The sequence below is a fragment of the Hemiscyllium ocellatum genome, chromosome 7, assembly GCF_020745735.1.
Source record: "Hemiscyllium ocellatum isolate sHemOce1 chromosome 7, sHemOce1.pat.X.cur, whole genome shotgun sequence".
NCBI lineage: Eukaryota > Metazoa > Chordata > Chondrichthyes > Orectolobiformes > Hemiscylliidae > Hemiscyllium > Hemiscyllium ocellatum.
Window position 1 is genome coordinate 1,425,254 of NC_083407.1, and position 18,483 is coordinate 1,443,736.

At 47.4% G+C, this 18,483-nt stretch overlaps 1 protein-coding gene across 2 annotated transcripts in view; it reads right to left on the minus strand.

Annotated features, from left to right (window-relative positions):
- Positions 1-231: 231 nt before the first annotated feature.
- Positions 232-18,483, minus strand: part of ankzf1 (ankyrin repeat and zinc finger peptidyl tRNA hydrolase 1) — a 58,101-nt gene continuing 39,849 nt past the window's right edge. For both annotated transcript variants that reach the window (XM_060828180.1, XM_060828181.1), the window contains 3 exons: positions 4,026-4,193; positions 2,612-2,676; positions 232-1,001 (listed from right to left, as the gene is read on the minus strand). In XM_060828180.1, coding sequence (XP_060684163.1) covers positions 887-1,001; positions 2,612-2,676; positions 4,026-4,193 — 348 coding nt within the window. In that variant the 3' untranslated portion in view covers positions 232-886. The remainder of the gene's footprint in view (positions 1,002-2,611; positions 2,677-4,025; positions 4,194-18,483) is intronic.

Genomic DNA, 18,483 nt, shown 5'->3' on the forward strand with positions numbered 1-18,483 from the left:
ATTTTGGATCCAACATACAAACATTTCCTGTATTTAACAAACGATTGTTTCATATTATCCTGCATTGTGTCCTGACTTGCATACAAATCAACTGGGAAACAGACTCAAGAACTGGTTCACAAACTGGGGATTGCTTCTACACAGATCTGATCAGGGAGCTGACTGTAACTTGTGAAACAGACTGGAGAAATGTTTATTAGTATATCTCAGAACAGAAGCATCACACTGATCCCCATAACAAGACCTTTATTGAATGCAGAATTATCACAGACTCCATGTAAAAACCCATCATTCAGCATACAGACACACAGAGACTCCTGATGAGACTCAAGGAGGCCACTTACCGAGGAAGAGAAAACCTCATTCGAAATGCTTCCTTTCTCCCTCTCACTGTCAAAGCACTTGCTGCTGGTATTGTCACTGAGAAACTGTAGCTTGGATGAAGGTGTGACAGACAGACACTGTGACAGGAGTCAAACTGTTCCCTGGATTAGAAAGGGTGATCATTGCACTGCATGAAATCTGCTCTTTGTCCATTCCAGGGACTGAGATCAGCACTGCCCTATTCCTCAGGGAACAGTAACTGAAGAAAGAGCCGGTGAGACCCATTAATACTGGCCATGCCTTGCCCATTCCATGCAATGGGATTGATAGAACAACTTATGCAGAACACCTTGGTTGATGTGACAGCCCGACAGAACAAAGTTTCCCTCCCCTGGTCAGTGAGAAACAGAGTCTGGAAGGAGAAAGCCCCATTCCCTGCAGTCTGTGCTTCCTGTAGCCTCCTGCTATGTCGGGCACTTCGACAGTCTATAAGTTACATATCAATGCTCCATCATACACGGTAGCAGTGTCTCTATGCAGTAATCAGTTCCCAGTAATTCTCTCACACTCGCTGCTGCTTCCTGTGCTCCTGTAGGCAGTGGGTGGTGCAGAACTTGTATTCGAGATATTCAAAGGGAACTCTGCCCAACAGAGATTCTCCACAAAGCCAGCAGCGTCTATGCAGACAAAAAGACAACAATGCAGTCATAAGCATGAAGGAGAACAAACTCAGTATATCACAAGAACAACAGATTTACCAGGATGTCGCCTGGTATGGAGGGAGGGTCTTACTAGGAAAGGCTGAGGGACTTGAGGCGGTTTTCATTGGAGAGAAGGTTGAGAGGCGACTTAATTAAGACGTATAAGATAATCAGAGGGTTAGACAGGGTGGACAGGGAGAGTCCTTTTCCTCAGATGGTGACGGCGAGCACGAGGGGACTTAGCTTAAAATTGAGGGGTGATAGATATAGGACAGATGTCAGAGGTAGTTTCTTTACTCAGAGAATAGTAGGGGCATGGAACGCACTGCTTGCAACAGTCGTAGACTCACCAACTTTAAGGGCATTTAAATGGTCATTGAATAGACACATGGATGAGAATGGAATAGCGTAGGTTAGATGGACTTCAGATTGGTTCCACAGGTTGGTGCAACATTGAGGGCCGAAGGGCTTGTACTGCGCTGCAATGTTCTGTGATCTAATAGTGCAATTCACAAGCATCATCCCTCACTTTTGATCAATGGCTCTTGCAATACATTGGAATCAGGGTGGTGGGGGAGAATAGCAGATACCGAGCAGTGAGTTCGACGTTTCGGGCCAGAGCCTTCATCAGGAATGGCTCTGGCCCAAAACGTCGAATTTCCTGTTCCTTGGATGCTGCCTGACCTGCTGTGCTTTAACCAGCAACACGTTTTCAGCTCTGATCTCCAGCATCTGCAGACCTCACTTTTTAACCGAGCAGTGAGTCACAGACTGGAATCTCATTCAGGGGCTTGGGTTGGTTTACATTTAGAATACCAGACACCTCGGAGTGAGTTACAGACTGGAATCAAATTGAGGGGTCAAGGGTGGTTTATATATAGAATAATAGATACCTGGCAGAGTGTTACTCTGGCATTGTAACACTCCCTCAACAAGGACCCTCCAACAGGGCAGCACTCCCTCAGTATTCACCCTCTGACAGTGCGGCACTCCCTCGGTAATGACCCTCCGACAGTGCAGCACTCCCTCAGTACTGACCCTCTGACAGTGCAGCACTCCCTCAGCACTGACCCTCTGACAGTGCAGCACTTCCTCAGCACTGACCCTCCGACAGTGTGGCATTCCCTCAGCACTGACCCTCCAACAGTGCGGCACTCCCTCAGCACTGACCCTCTGACAGTGCGGCACTCCCTCAGTACTGACCCTCCGACAGTGCGGCACTCCCTCAGCACTGACCCTCTGACAGTGCGGCACTCCCTCAGCACTGACCCTCTGACAGTTCGGCAATCCCTCAGCACTGACCCTCTGACAGTGCAGCACTTCCTCAGCACTGACCCTCTGACAGTGCGGCACTCCCTCAGCACTGACCCTCTGACTGTTCGGCAATCCCTCAGCACTGACTCTCTGACAGTGCAGCACTTCCTCAGCACTGACCCTCTGACAGTGTGGCACTCCCTCAGCACTGACCGTCTGACAGTGCCCACTTCCTCAGCACTGACCCTCTGACAGTGTAGCACTCCCTCAGTACCTACCTTCTGACTGTGCATTGCTTGTCTTTAACATGAGAGTAGTGTGGTTCCCATTACCTGACAGTATTGGTTGTGTTGTTTTCCACCTGCTGGGCGAAGCGTTTCTCAGCAGCCAGTGCACGCTGGAAAAGAGAGAGTGGAATCCTGAGTCACGCAGTCGCCACAATAATCCTCTCCCTGACCTTCACTCACATGACCGTCTTTACGGGGCCCATGGGAGCAATAAGCCCAATGGTGGTGATGGTCAGAAATATCGAGCCCATTGATGTTGAACGTTAAGTACCATTTTGTCAACACGCTTACACTTTAAAGTTTCAGAGATGTACAGCTTGGAAACAGACCATTCGGCCCGACACGTCCATGCTGACCAGATATTCTAAATTAGTCCAGTCCCATTTGCCAGCATTTAGCCTATACCCCTCTAAATGCTTCCTAATTCATGTCTCCATCCAGATGCCTTTTAAATGTTGTAATTGCACCAGCCTCCACCACATCCTCTGGCAGCTTATTCCATACACGTACTAGCCTCTGTGTGAAAAAGTTGCCCCTTAGGTCCCTTTTAAATCTTCCTCTCTCACCCTAAACCTATGCCCTCTAGTTTTGGACTCCCCTACACTGGGGAAAATACCTTGTCTATTTATCCTATCCATGCCCCTCATGATTTTATAAACCTCTATAAGGTCACCCCTCAGCCTCCGACGCTCCAGGGAAAACAGCCCCAGTCTGTTCAGCCTCTCCCTGTAGCTCAAATCCTCCAACTCTGGCAACATCCTTGTAAATCTTTTCTGAACCCTTTCAAGTTTCACAACATCTTTCCGATAGGCAGGAGACCAGAATTGAATGCAATATTTCAAAAGTAGCTGAACCAACGTCCTGTACAGCCGCAACATGACCTCCCAACTTCTATACTCAATGCACTAATAAAGGACAGCATACCAAACACCTTCTTCACTATCCTATCTACCTGTAACTCAACTTTCAAGGAGCTATGAACTTGCACTCCAAGGTCTCTTTGTTCAGCAACACTCCCTAGGACCTTACCATTAAGTGTATAAGTCTTGCCCTGATGTGCATCTCCAAAATGCAGCAGCTAACATCTGTGATCACATCTGCCACTCCTCAACCCACTGGCCCATGTGATCAAGATATCGTGGTACTCTGAGGTAACTTTCTTCACACTCCAGTACACTATTAATTTTGGTGTCATCTGCAAACTTATTAACCAAACCTCCTATATTCACAATCAAATTATTTACATAAAAGACGAAAAGCAGTGTACCCAGCACCGATCCTTGTGGCGCTCCACTGGTCACACACCTCCAGTTTGAAAAGCAAATCTTCACCACCACCCTCTGTCCCCCAGCTTCAAGCCAATTTTGCATCCAAATGGATACAAATTATTAAACAATTTAAAATGTGATGCTACACCATCATGTCCCTGTCCAATCCCAGGCAGATAGCATCCTCACACCTTCTCTCTCTCACTCATAGCTGCATATTTCTTCTTCTCGATTTCCTCTTCTTCTAATCTCCTCTTCCGTTCCTTCTGTTCTTTCTCTCTTTGTTTCTTTGCCATTTTCTGTGCTCGCTTTTTCTCGGATTTTTTAATCTCCATTTCAGAGGTTAGTGGTCCAGAAATCTGTCAAAACACAAAAGATGCGAGATGTCTGGATGCACCTGGATGTAAACCCCACCCATTGTGGTATAAGGCAACAGCTCATCGACAGCTTCTCAAGGGCAACAAATGATGGCCCTGTCAGCGCTAGCCCACATCCCATAGAACATTACAGCGCAGTACAGGCCCTTCGGCCCTCGATGTTTCACCGACCTGTGGAACCAATCTGAAGCCCATCTATCCTACACTGTCCCATTCTCATCCTACCCCCAACCAATGACCATTTAAATGCCCTTAAAGTCGGTGAGTCTACTCCTGTTGCAGACAGTGCGTTCCAAACTCCTACTACTCTCTGAGTAAAGAAACTACCTCTGACATCTGTCCTATATCTATCACCCTTCAGTTTAAAGCTATGCCCCCTCGTGCTGGCCATCACCATCTGAGGAAAAAGGCTCTCCCTCTCCACCCTATCTAACCCTCTGGTTATCTTCGATGTCTCAATTAAGTCACCTCTCAACCTCCTTCTCTCTAATAAAAACAGCCTCAAGTCCCTCAGCCTTCCCTCCATACCAGGCAACAGCCTAGTCAATCTCCTCTGAACCCTTTTCAAAGCTTCCACACCTTCCTATAATGCAGTGACCAGAACTGGACACATTACTCCAAGTGCGACCGCACCAGCTGCAGCATGACCTTATGGCAAGGCTTACCAATAAAAGCTAAAACACTGTATGCCTTTTTAACAACCCTGTCAACCTGGGTGGCAACTTTGGGATCTATGTACATAGACACCGAGATCTCTCTGCTCATCCACACTACCAAGAATTTTACCATTAGCCCAGTACTCTGTATTCCTGTGAATCACCTCACACTTATCCGCATTAAACTCCATTTGCCACCTCTCAGCCCAGCTCTGCAGCTTATCAATGTCTCTCTGTAACCTGCAACATCCTTCATCACTATCCACAACTCCAACGACCTTAGTGTCATCCGCAAATTTACTAACCCACTCTTCTACGCCCTGATCCAGGTCATTTATAAAAATTACGAACAGCAGTGGACCCAACACCGACCCTTGCGGTACACCACTAGTAACTGGACTCCAGGATGAACATTTCCCATCAACCACCACCCTCTGTCTTCTTTCAGCTAGCCAATTTCTGATCCAACCTGCTATATCTCCCACAATCCCATTCCTCCGCATTTTGTACAATAGCCCACTGTGGGGAACCTTATCGAATCCATATACACCACATCAACCACTTTACCCTCATCCACCTGTTTGGTCACCATCTCAAAGAACTCAACAAGGTTTGTGAGGCACGACCTACCCTTCACAAAACTGCGTCGACTATCCCTAATCAACTTATTCCTATCAAGATGATTTTAAATCTGATCTCTTATAACCCTTTCCAACACTTTACCCACAACTGAAGTAAGGCTCACTACCCTATAGGGTTGTCTCTACTCCCCTTCTTGAACAAGGTGACAAATTTGGTATCCTCCTATCTTCTGACACCATTCCTGTAGACAATGATGACATAAAGATCAAAGCCAGGCTCTGCAAACTCCTCCCTGGCTTCCCTCGGATAAATCCCATTCAGGCCAGGGGATTTATCTATTTTCACATTTTCCAGAATTGCTAACACCTCCTCCTTGTGAACCTCAATCCCGTCTAGTCTAGTGGCCTGTATCTCAGTATTCTCTTCGACAACATCGTCTTTCCCTAATATGAATACCGATGAAAAATATTCCCCCATCTCCTCTGAATCCATGCACAACTTCCCACCACTATCCTTGATTGGCCCTAACCTTATAGAACATAGAAAAATACAGCGCAGTACAGGCGCTTCGGCCCTCGATGTTGCGCTGACCGAAGCCTACCTAACCTACACTAGCCCACTTTCCTCCACATGTCTATCCAATGCCCGCTTAAATGACCATAAAGAGGGAGAGTCCACCACTGCTACTGGCAGGGCATTCCATGAACTCACAACCCGCTGAGTAAAGAATCTACTCCTAACATCTGTCCTATACCAACCTCCCCTTAATTTAAAGCTGTGTCCCCTAGTAACAGCTGACTCCATACGCGGAAAAAGGTTCTCAGTGTCTACCCTATCTAAACCCCTAATCATCTTGTACACCTCCATCAAATCTCCCCTAAACCTTCTTTTCTCCAATGAGAACAGCCCCAAGTGCCTCAGCCTTTCCTCATACGATCTTCCTACCATGCCAGGCAACATCCTGGTAAACCTCCTCTGCACACATTCCAATGCCTCCACATCCTTCCTACAGTATGGCGACCAAAACTGCACATAATACTCCAGATGAGGCCGCACCAGAGTCTTATACAACTGCAACATGACCTCAGGACTCCGGAACTCAATTCCTCTACCAATAAAGCCCAGTACGCCATATGCCTTCTTCACAGCACTATTTACCTGGGTGGCAACTTTCAGAGATCTGTGTACATGGACACCAAGATCCCTCTGCTCATCCACACTACCAAATAGCCTACCATTAGCCCAGTAATCCATCTTCTTGTTACTCTCACCAAAGTGAATGACTTCACACTTAGCTACATTGAACTCCGTTTGCCACCTTTCTGCCCAGCTCTGCAACTTATCTATATCCCGCTGTAACCTGCCACATCCTTCTTCGCTGTCCACAACTCCACCGACTTTCGTATCATCTGCAAACTTGCTCACCCAGCCTTCAAGCCCCTCCTCCAGGTCATTTATAAAAATGACAAACAGCAATGGTCCCAAAACAGATCCTTGTGGAACACCGCTAGTAACTGCACTCCAAGATGAACCTTTACCATCAACTACTACCCTCTGTCTCCTTCCAGCCAGCCAATTCCTAAGCCAAACCTCTAATGCACCCTCAATGCCATACCTCCGTAGTTTTTGCATTAGCCTGCCATGGGGAACCTTATCGAAGGCCTTGCTAAAATCCATATACACCACATCTACTGCTTTACCCTCATCCACTTCCTTGGTCACCTTCTCAAAGAACTCAATAAGGTTTGTGAGGCACGACCTGCCCTTCACAAAACCATGTTGACAATCCTTGATCACATTATTCCTATCCAGATGTTCATAAATCCTATCCCTTACAATTCTCTCTAAGACTTTGCCCACAACAGAAATGAGACTCACTGGCCTATAGTTACTAGGGCTATCCCTACTCCCCTTCTTGAACAAGGGGACCACATTCGCTATCCTCCAGTCTTCTGGCACTATTCCTGTAGACGACGACTTAAAAACCAAGGCCAATGGCTCCGCTATCTCCTCTTTAGCTTCCCAGAGGATCCTAGGATAAATGCCATCAGGCCCAGGAGACTTTTCTATTTTCATCCTTTCCAGTATTCCCCAGACCTCTTCCCTACATACCTCAAAGCCATCCATTCTAATCACTTGTGACTCAATATTCACATCAGCAACAGTGTCCTGTACCTGAGTGAATACTGACGAAAAGTATTGATTTAGTGTCTCTCCAATCTCCTCCGCCTCCACGCACAACTTCCCACTACTATCCTTGACTGGACCGATACCTACCCTAGTCATCCTTTTATTCCTGACATACCTATAGAAAGCCTTTGGGTTTTCCCTAATCCTACCAACTAAGGACTTTTCATGTCCCCTTCTCGCTGCTCTTAGCTCTCTCTTTAGATCCTTCCTGGCTACCTTATAACTCTCAATCGCCCCAACTGAACCTTCACGCCTCATCTTTACATAGGCCGCCCTCTTCCCTTTAACAAGGGATTCCAATTCCTTATTAAACCACGGCTCCCTCCCTGAGTAGACTGGGACTATACATACTGGAATTTAGAACAGTGAGGTGGGATCTTATTGAAAAATAAGAAATTAGGAAGGGAATAGATAAGACAGAAGCAGGGAGGTTGTTTCCACTGGCAGGTGAAACTAGAACTAAGGGGCATAGCCTCAAAATAAGGAAGAGCAGGTTTAGGACTGAGTTGAGGAGGAACTCTTCACCCAGAGGGTTGTGAATCTGGAATTCCCTGCTCAGTGAAGCAGTTGAGGTTACCTTGTTGAATGTTTTTAAGGCAGAGATAGATTTTTGAACAATAAAGGAATTAAGGTTTTTGGTGAGAGGGCAGGTAAGTGGAGCTGAGGCCATGAAAAGATCAGCCATGATCTAATTGAATGGGAGAGCAGGCTCGATAGGCCGAGTGGCCTACTCCGCCTCCTGGTTCTGATTCTGATTCTGCCAGACCCACTGAGTTTCTTGAGGAATTTCTGTTTTTATTTTAGACTTCTAGCATCTGCAGCTTGCTCTTTCATTTTAATATTCCAGCCTGGCTTGGAACAAGACGGACTGGATATAACCCCTCGGCCTGACCCGCTGTGCTTTTCCAGCACCACTCTAATCTAAACTCTGGATATAATCCCTCCTCATTCAAAATAACCCAATGGGTTGGGCATGTCACTCTACTTTTTAACAAGTGGGAAAGAGGATAACCAGGTAATTACAGACCATAGAACATAGAACAATACAGCACAGAACAGGCCCTTTGGCCCACGGTGTTGTGCCGAACATCTATCCTAGATTAAGCACCCACCCATGTACCTATCCAACTGCCGCTTAAAGGTCACCAATGATTCTGACTCTACCACTCCCACAGGCAGCGCATTCCATGCCCCCACCACTCTCTGGGTAAAGAGCCCACCCCTGACATCTCCCCTATACCTTCCACCCTTCACCTTAAATTTATGTCCCCTTGTAACACTCTGTTGTACCCGGGGAAAAAGTTTCTGACTGTCTACTCTATCTATTCCTCTGATCATCTTATAAACCTCTATCAAGTCACCCCTCATCCTTCGCCGTTCCAACGAGAAAAGGCCGAGAACTCTCAACCTATCCTTGTACGACCTATTCTCCATTCCAGGCAACATCCTGGTAAATCTTCTCTGCACCCTCTCCAAAGCTTCCATATTTTTCCTAAAGTGAGGCGACCAGAACTGCACACAGTACTCCAAATGTGGCCTTACCAAAGTCCTGTACAGCTGCAACATCACTTCACGACTCTTGAATTCAATCCCTCTGCTAATGAACGCTAATACACCATAGGCCTTCTTACAAGCTCTATCCACCTGAGTGGCAACTTTCAAAGATCTATGTACATAGACCCCAAGATCCCTCTGTTCCTCCACCTGACTAAGAACCCTACCGTTAACCCTGTATTCCGCATTCTTATTTGTTCTTCCAAAATGGACAACCTCACACTTGGCAGGGTTGAACTCCATCTGCCACTCCTCAGCCCAGCTCTGCATCATATCTAAGTCCCTTTGCAGCCGACAAGAGCCCTCCTCACTGTCCACAACTCCACCAATCTTCGTATCATCTGCAAATTTACTGACCCACCCTTCGACTCCCTCATCCAAGTCATTAATAAAAATTACAAACAGCAGAGGACCCAGAACTGATCCCTGCGGAACTCCACTTGTAACTGGGCTCCAGGCTGAATATTTACCATCTACCACCACTCTCTGACTTCGACCGGTTAGCCAGTTTTCTATTCAATTGGCCAAATTTCCCTCTATCCCATGCCTCCTGACTTTCCGCATAAGCCTACCATGGGGAACCTTATCAAATGCCTGACTAAAATCCATGTACACTACATCCACTGCTCTACCCTCATCCACATGCTTGGTCACCTCCTCAAAGAACTCAATAAGACCTGTAAGGCAAGACCTACCCGTCACAAATCCGTGCTGGCTGTCCCTAATCAAGCAGTGTCTTTCCAGATACTCATAACTCCTATCCCTCAGTACCCTTTCCATTACTTTGTCTACCACAGAAGTAAGACTAACTGGCCTGTAATTCCCAGGGTTATCCCTATTCCCTTTTTTGAACAGGGGCACAACATTCGCTACTCTCCAGTCCCCTGGTACCACCCCCGTTGACAGTGAAGACGAAAAGATCATTGCCAACGGTACTGCAATTTCCTCTCTTGCTTCCCACATAATCCTAGGATATATCCCGTCAGGCCCGGGGAACTTGTCTATCCTCAAGTTGTTCAAAATGTCCAACACATCTTCCTTCCTAACAATTATCTCCTCTAGCTTACCAGTCCGTTTCACACTCTCCTCTTCAACAATACGGTCCCTCTCGTTCGTAAATACTGAAGAAAAGTATTCATTCAAGACCTCTCCTCTCTCTTCCGACACAATACACAGTCTCCCACTACTGTCCTTGATCAGACCTACCCTCGTTCTTGTCATTCTCATGTTTCTCACATACGCATAAAAGGCCTTGGGGTTATCCTTGATCCTATCCGCCAAGGATTTTTCATGCCCTCTCTTAGCTCTCCTAATCCCTTTCTTCAGGTCCCTTCTGGCTATCCTGTATCCCTCCACTGCTCTGTCTGAACCCTGTTTCCTCAACCTTATGTAAGCCTCCTTCTTCCTCTTTACTAGACATTCAACCTCCCTCGTCAATGAAGGCTCCCTCACACGGCCATTTCTTTCCTGCCTGATAGGTACATACATATCAAGGACACGTCGTATCTGCTCCTTGAAAAAGTTCCACATTTCCACCACATCCTTCCCTGACAGCCTATGCTCCCAACTTATGCTCCTCAGATCCTGTCTTGCAGCATCATATTTACCCTTCCCCCAATTGTAAAATCTACCCTGTTGTGCGCACCTATCTCTCTCCATGACCAAGGTGAAAGTCACAGAATTGTGGTCACCATCACCAAAATGCTCACCCACTAACAAGCCCATCACTTGTCCCAGTTCATTACCGAGTACCAAATCCAATATGGCCTCCCCTCTGGTTGGACAATCTACATACTGAGTTAGAAAAGCTTCCTGGACACACTACACAAACACCGCCCATCCAATCTACTTGATCTAAAGAGCTTCCAATCAATATTTGGGAAGTTGAAGTCGCCCATGACTACGTCCCTGTGGCTTCTGCACCTTTCCAAAATCTGTTTCCCAATCCGTTTCTCCACATCTCTGCTGCTATTGGGGGGTCTATAGTAAACACCCAACAAGGTGACTGCACCTTTCCTATTTCTGACTTCAGCCCATACTACCTCCAAAGGCAGATCCCCCTCAAACTTCCTTTCTGCAGCCGTTATACCATTTCTAATTAGCAATGCCACCCACCCCCCTCCATTTTTACCACCCTCCCTAATCTTACTGAAACATCTGTAACCAGGAACCTCCAACAACCATTCCTGTCCCTCATCTATCCACGTTTCCGTGATGGCCACAACATCGTAGTCCCAGGTACCGATCCACGCCTTAAGGTCACCCACCTTATTTCTGATACTCCTTGCGTTGAAGTATACGCACTTGAGCCCATCTCTGTGTCCGCAAGTATTCCCTGTCAGTGCTACCTTCTCCACAGCCTCCCTACATTCTTGGACCAGTTAGCCTAAGATCTGTGGTGGGGTAACTGCTAGGAGTTTGTTACGATGGATGGTGGAACTGAACACCTTGAAAATTCTCAGTTAATCAGGGAGAGCTAACATGGATTCATCACAGGTAGGTCATGCCTGACAAACCTCACTAAACCACATTAAAAGGTAATGAACAGAGAACAATACAGCACAGCACAGGCCCTTCGGCCTTCGATGTTGTACTAACCTTTTATCCTACTCTAAGATCAAACTAACCTACATACCCTTCATTGTACTATCCACCATGTGCCGACCTAAGAGTCGCTTAAATGTCCCGAATGTATCTGACTCGAATACTACTACTTGCTTAGAGACAAAAAAACTGCAGATGCTGGAATCCAGAATCCTCCCTCTGTCACCCAGATGGCCCTCTACTGCAGCACCTCCACTCCCCACTCCACCTTTTTTAAACACACCCTCCACTCCAAATGCAATAAATACAGGGACCATCCCCCTTGTCCTCACCTGCCAGTTCATCAGTCTCTGCATCCAACACATCATGCTTAAACACTTCTGCCAACTCCAACGAACTCCCACCACCAAGAACATCTTCCCCTCCCCAGCCCTCTCTGCCTTCCACAAGAACTGTTCAATTCGACAGTCCTTGGTTCATGCCTCTCCCCACCAAACCCAATCCCTCACCTCCCCCCGCCAACCCCAAACCCCCAGATACCTTCCCCCACAAGCAGAAAGGATGGAAACCTTGCTGGTAGACCACTCCCCTCACTCCCATGCATGGCCCCAAACAGTCCTGCTCTCTTCCGAACTGCACCCTGTATCAGCTGCTCCCGGTGTGGTCTTCTCTACATCAGGGAGACCGAGTGAAAAGTTAGGAAACAGCTCACCGAGCATCACAGGGGCCGACCGGACCACCCAGTCACTCATCATTTTAATTCCCCTTCCCACTCTCTTTCCAAGATAACCGTCCTTGGCCTTCTCCATTGTCACAGTAAATCAGACCACAGATTGGAGGAACAACATCTCATCTTCCACCTGGGCAACCTATAGCCTAAAAAACTCAACACCGAGTTCTCCAATTTCAAATAACCTCCCTTTCCATCCCCCAATTCCCTTCGCAGCCCCTCCCCTTCCCTTCCACTGCTCCTTGCCACCAACTGGATTCATTCCTTCCATTATCCAATCAGGTCGTACTCTCTACCTGTCTTCACCTATCCCCACGTCACCACCCTATCTTCCCCATCCCCTTTATCTGCAGCTCCCCCTTACACCCACCTCCAGTCCTAAAGAAGGGTTACACCCGAAACATCAACTTCTCCACCTCCTGATGCTGCCTGCCTTGCTATGTTCCCCAGCCTCCTGCCTGTCCCTCCTGATGCTGCCTGCCTTGCTGTGTTCCTCCAGTCTCCTGATACTGCCTGCCTTGCTCTGTTATCCCAGTCTCCTGCCTGTCCCTCCTGATGCTGCCTGCCTTGCTGTGTTCCCCCAGCCTCCTGCCTGTCCCTCCTGATGCTGCCTGCCTTGCTGTGTTCCCCCAGCCTCCTGCCTGTCCCTCCTGATGCTGCCTGCCTTGCTGTGTTCCCCAGCCTCCTGCCTGTCTATTTTCCCACCACCGCCGGCAGTGCATCCCACACACCCCCCACTCTCTGTGTACAGAACCTCCCTCTGACATCTCCCCTATACCTTCCTCCAATCACCTTAAAACTACGCCCCCCCTTGTGATAGCCATTTCCACTCTGGGAAAAGTCTCTGGCTATCCACTCTGTCTGTCTCTCACCATCTTGTACATCTCTGTTAAGTCACCTCTCATCCTTCTTCACTCCAATGAGAAAAGCCCGAGCTCCATTTCTTCATCAGACACACCCTCCAGCCCAGGCAGCATCCTGGTAAATCTCCTCTGCACCCTCTCTAAAGCTTCCACATCCTTCCTGTAACGAGGCAACCAGAACTGAACACAATATCCAAGTGTGGTCTAACCAGGCTCTATACAGCTGCAGCATAACCTCACGGCTATTAAACTCAACTCCACCATACACCTTCTTAACAATCCCACCAACTTGGATGGCAACTTTGAGGGATCTATGGGTGTGGACCCTCTGTTCCTTCACACTGTCAAGAATCCTCTCTTTAACCCTGTAATCTGCATTCAAGTTCAGCCTTCCAAAATGAATCACTTCACACTTTTTCAGGTTGAACTCTATCTGCCACTTCTCAGCCCAGTTCTGCATCCTGTCAATGCCCTGTTGCAACCTACAACAGCTCTCCACACTATCCACAACTCCACCAACCTTCGTGCCATCGACAAACTTACTAAGCCACCCTTCCACATCCTTGTCCAAATCACAAAGAGCAGAGGCCCAAGAGCAGATCCCTGCAGAATCCCACAGGTCACCGAGCTCCAGGCTGAATACTTTCCATCTACCACCACCCTCTGACTTCCATAGACCAGCCAATATCTGTATCCAGATTTCCCTGTATCCCATACCTCCTTACTTTCTGAATGCGCCTACCATGGGAAACCTTATCAAATGCCTTGCTAAAACCCATGTACACTACATCCACTGCTCTACCCTCATTAATGTATTTAGTCACATCCTCAAAGAATTCAATAACATTTGTGAGCATGACCTGGCTCTCTCAAAACCATGCTGACTATCTCTAATCAAACTCTGGTTTTCCAAGTAATCATAAATCTTGTCTCTCAGAATCCTCTCCAACAATTTGCCCACCACAGACATAAGACTGACTGGCCTGTAATTCCCAGGATTATCCCTATTCCCCTTCTTGAACAGGGAATAACAGTTACCACTCTTGAGTCATCTGGCACTACTCCAGTGGACAGTGAGGACACAAAGATCATTGCCAAAAGTGCAGTAATCTCTTCGCTGACTTCCTGGAATAACTTTGGGTATATCCCATCTGGCCCAGGGGATTTATCTATCCTTATGTTTTGCAAACTTTTCAGCACCTAACATCAGGTTGTTCCAGTATATCAGGCTGTTTCACACTGTCCTCAGAAACATCAAGGTCCCTCTGATTAGTGAATACTGAAGCAAAGTATTCATTAAGGACCTCCCCTACTTCCTCTGACTCCAGGCACAAGTTCCCTCCATTATCCTAATTGGTCCTCCCCTCACTTTGCCCATCCTCTTGTTCCCCACATAAGCGTAGAACGCCTTAGAGTTTTCCTTAATCCTACCCACTAAAGCTTTCTCATGCCCCCTTCTAGCTCTCCTAAGTCCATTCTTCAGTTCTTTCCTGGCTATCTTATAACCTTCTAGAGCCCTGTCTGGTCCTTGCCTCCTCAACCTTAAGCTTCCTTCTTCCTCTTGACTAGATGTCCCACATCCCTTGTCACCCAAGGTTCCTTCACCCTACCATCCCTTCCTTGTCTCAGTGGGACAAACCTGTCCAGCACTCACAGCGAGTGCTCCCTAAACAACCTCCACATTTCTGTCGTGCATCTCCCTGAGAACATCTGTTCCCAGTTTAGGTGCCCCAGTTCCTGCCTAATAGCACTGTAATTGCCCCTCCCCCAGTTAAACACTTTCCCATACTGTCTGCTCCTATCCCTCTCCATGAGTATAGTGAAGGTCAGGGAGTTGTGATTGCTATCACTGAAATACTCTCCCACCGAGAGATCTGACACCTGGCCTGGTTCGTTGCCGAGCATCAAATCCATATGGCCTCCCCTCCGATCGGCCTATCTACATAATGAGTCAGGAACCCTTCCTGGACACACCTGACAAAAACTGCTCCATCCAAACTATTTGAACTAAGGAGTTTCCAATCAATATTAGTGAAGTTAAAGTCACCCATGACAACAACCCTGTTACTTCTGCACCTTTCCCAAATTCATCTCCCAAGCTGCTCCTCAGTGCCGCTGCTGCTATTGAGGGGTCTGTAGAAAACTCCCAATAAAGTGACTGTTCCTTTCCTGTTTCTGACCTCCATCCGTACTGACTCTGGCGACAAACCCTCCTCGATGACCTTCCTTTCTGCAGCTGTGATAATATCCCTGATTAGCAATACCACTCCCCCACCTCTTTTATCTTGCCCCCTATTCCATTTGAACATCTAAACCCTGGAACATCCAATAACCATTTTTGTCCCTGTAATATCCAAGTCTCTGTAATGGCCACAACACCATAGTTCCAAGTACTGATCCATGCTCTAAGATCGTCACCCTTATTCTTTATACTTCATGCATTAAAATAGACACTTCAACCCATCACACTGACTGCACCTTTGCCCTATCAACTGTCTGTCCCTCCTCACAGACTCTCTGCACACTGCATCTGGCTGTTCACTACTTGCTCCATCATGTGATCCATAGCTCCAGTTCCCATCCCCCTGCCAATCTAGTTTAACTCCTCCTGAAGAGCCCGAGCAAACCTCCCTCCTGGGATAGTGATGCCCCTCCAGTTCAGGTACAACTCATCCTCCTTGTACAGGTGTCATCTTCCCCAGAAGATATCCTAATGATCCACATATCTGAAGCTCTCCCTCCTATACCAGCTCTGCATGTTCAGCTGCACTCGCTTTCTGTTCCCAGCCTCACTAGCCCGTGGCACTGGTAGCAATACTGAGATTACTATCTGCTTGTCCTGCTTTTTAACTTCCAACTTAACTCTCCATATTCACTTTTCAGGTCCTCATCCCTTTTCCTAGCAATAGTACCAATGTGTACCATGACTTCTGGCTGCTCTCTTCCCCCCAGTAAGAATCCTGTACACTTGATCCGAGACATCCCTGACCCTGGCACCAGACAGGCAACATACCATCTGGGAGTCTCGGTCACAACCACAGAATCTCCTGTCTGTTCCTCTAACCGCTGAATCTCCTGTCGCTATACCTCTCCTATTTTCCACCCTTCCCTTCTGAGCTCAATGCCAGCGTGTGAGGTTATCTATTTCGGGCCAAAAAGGAAGATCAGGGAACTTTCTAGAAGGTATGAAGTTAAATATTGTGGCTATACAAACAGACTTGGGGGTTCAGGTGCATAGATCTTTAAATGACACAAGCAGATGCAGAAAATAATCAAGAAAGCTAATGGACTACTGACCTGTATCTCCAGAGGATGGAAGTAAAAGGTTAGGGATGTGAGGATTCTACAGGCCCGTCAGGATGATCAGGGTAGAAATAGGGCCAGTCAAAGACAGAAGTGGGAAGTTGTGTGTGGTCGCTGTGGAGATCGGAGAGGTGCTAAACATCTGTTTTCACTCAGGAAAAGGAGAATATTGTAGAGGAGAAGACTGAGATACAGGCTATTAGACTCGAAAGGATTGAGGTTAGTAAGGAGGAGGTATTCTGGATCAGTGGTGCTGGAAGAGCACAGCAGTTCAGGCAGCATTCGAGGAGCAGTAAAATCGACGTTTTGGGCAAAAGCCCTTCATCAGGAATAAAGTCAGAGAGCCTGAAGGGTGGAGAGATAAGCGAGAGGGGGGTGGGGGTGGGGCGAGAGTAGCATAGAGTACAATGGGTGAGTGGGGGAGGGAGTGAAGGTGATAGGTCAGGGAGGAGAGGGCGGAGTGGATAGGTGGAAAAGGAGATAGGCAGGTAGGACAAGTCCGGACAAGTCATGGGGCCAGTGCTGAGCTGGAAGTTTGGAACTGGGGTGAGGTGGGGGAAGGGGAAATGAGGAAACTGTTGAAGTCCACATTGATGCCCTGGGGTTGAAGTGTTCCAAGGCGGAAGATGAGGCGTTCTTCCTCCAGGCGTCTGGTGGTGAGGGAGCCGCGGTGAAGGAGGCCCAGGACCTCCATGTTCTCGGCAGAGTGGGAGGGGGAGTTGAAATGTTGGGCCACGGGGCGGTGTGGTTGATTGGTGCGAGTGTCCCGGAGATGTTCCCTAAAGCACTCTGCTAGGAGGTGCCCAGTCTCCCCAATGTAGAGGAGACCGCATCGGGAGCAACAGATACAATAAATGACATTAGTTGATGTGCAAGTAAAATTTTAATGGATATGGAAGGCTCCTTTAGGGCCTTGGATGGAGGTGAGGGAGGAGATGTGGGCGCAGGTCTTACAGTTCCTGCGGTGGCAGGGGAAGGTGCTCCCTTGGGATTTATCTGAGGAATCTCTGGGAAGCGAGGGAGGAGATGGTGGAGCGTTTGGCCTTGATCTTTGAGCTGTCATTGTCATTTAGTACCAGAGGACTGGAGGATTGCAAATGTTGTGCCCTTGTTCAAGAAAGGCAGAGAGATGACCCAGGTAATTATAGACCAGTGAGTCTTATGCCTATTGTAGGAAAGGTTTTGGAAAAGATTGAGAGATAGGATTTATAATCATCTAGCAAGCAACAATTTGATTTCAGATAGTTAACATGGTTTCATCAAGGGCAGGTCGTGTCTCACAAACCTCATTGTGTTTTTTGAGAAGGTGACCAAGCATGTGGATGGGGATAGGGCAGTTGACGTGGTATACTTGGACTTCAGTAAAACCTTTGATAAGGTTCCACATGGTAGGCTGTTGGAAAAAATACTGAAGCATGGGATCGAGGGTGATTTAGCAGTTTGGATTAGAAACTGGCTTTTTGGAAGAAGGCAGCGAGTGGTGGTCGATGGAAAATATTCAGCCTGGAGACCGGTTACTAGTGGTGTGTCACAAGGATCTGTTTTGGGACCACTTCTGTTTGTCATTTTTATCAATGAATTAGACACAGGCATAGGTGGATGGATTAGTAAATTTGCAGATGACACTAAAGTGGACAGTTTGGAAGAATGTTACAGATTGCAGGGAGACTTGGATAAACTGCAGAATTGGGCTGAGAGGTGGCAAATGGAGTTCAATGCAGCTAAATGTGAGGTGATGCACTTTGGGAAGAATAACAGATGATAGAGACATACAAGATGATCAGAGGATTAGATAGGGTAGGCAGTGAAAGACTTTTTCTTAGGATGATGATATCAGCTTGTACGAGGGG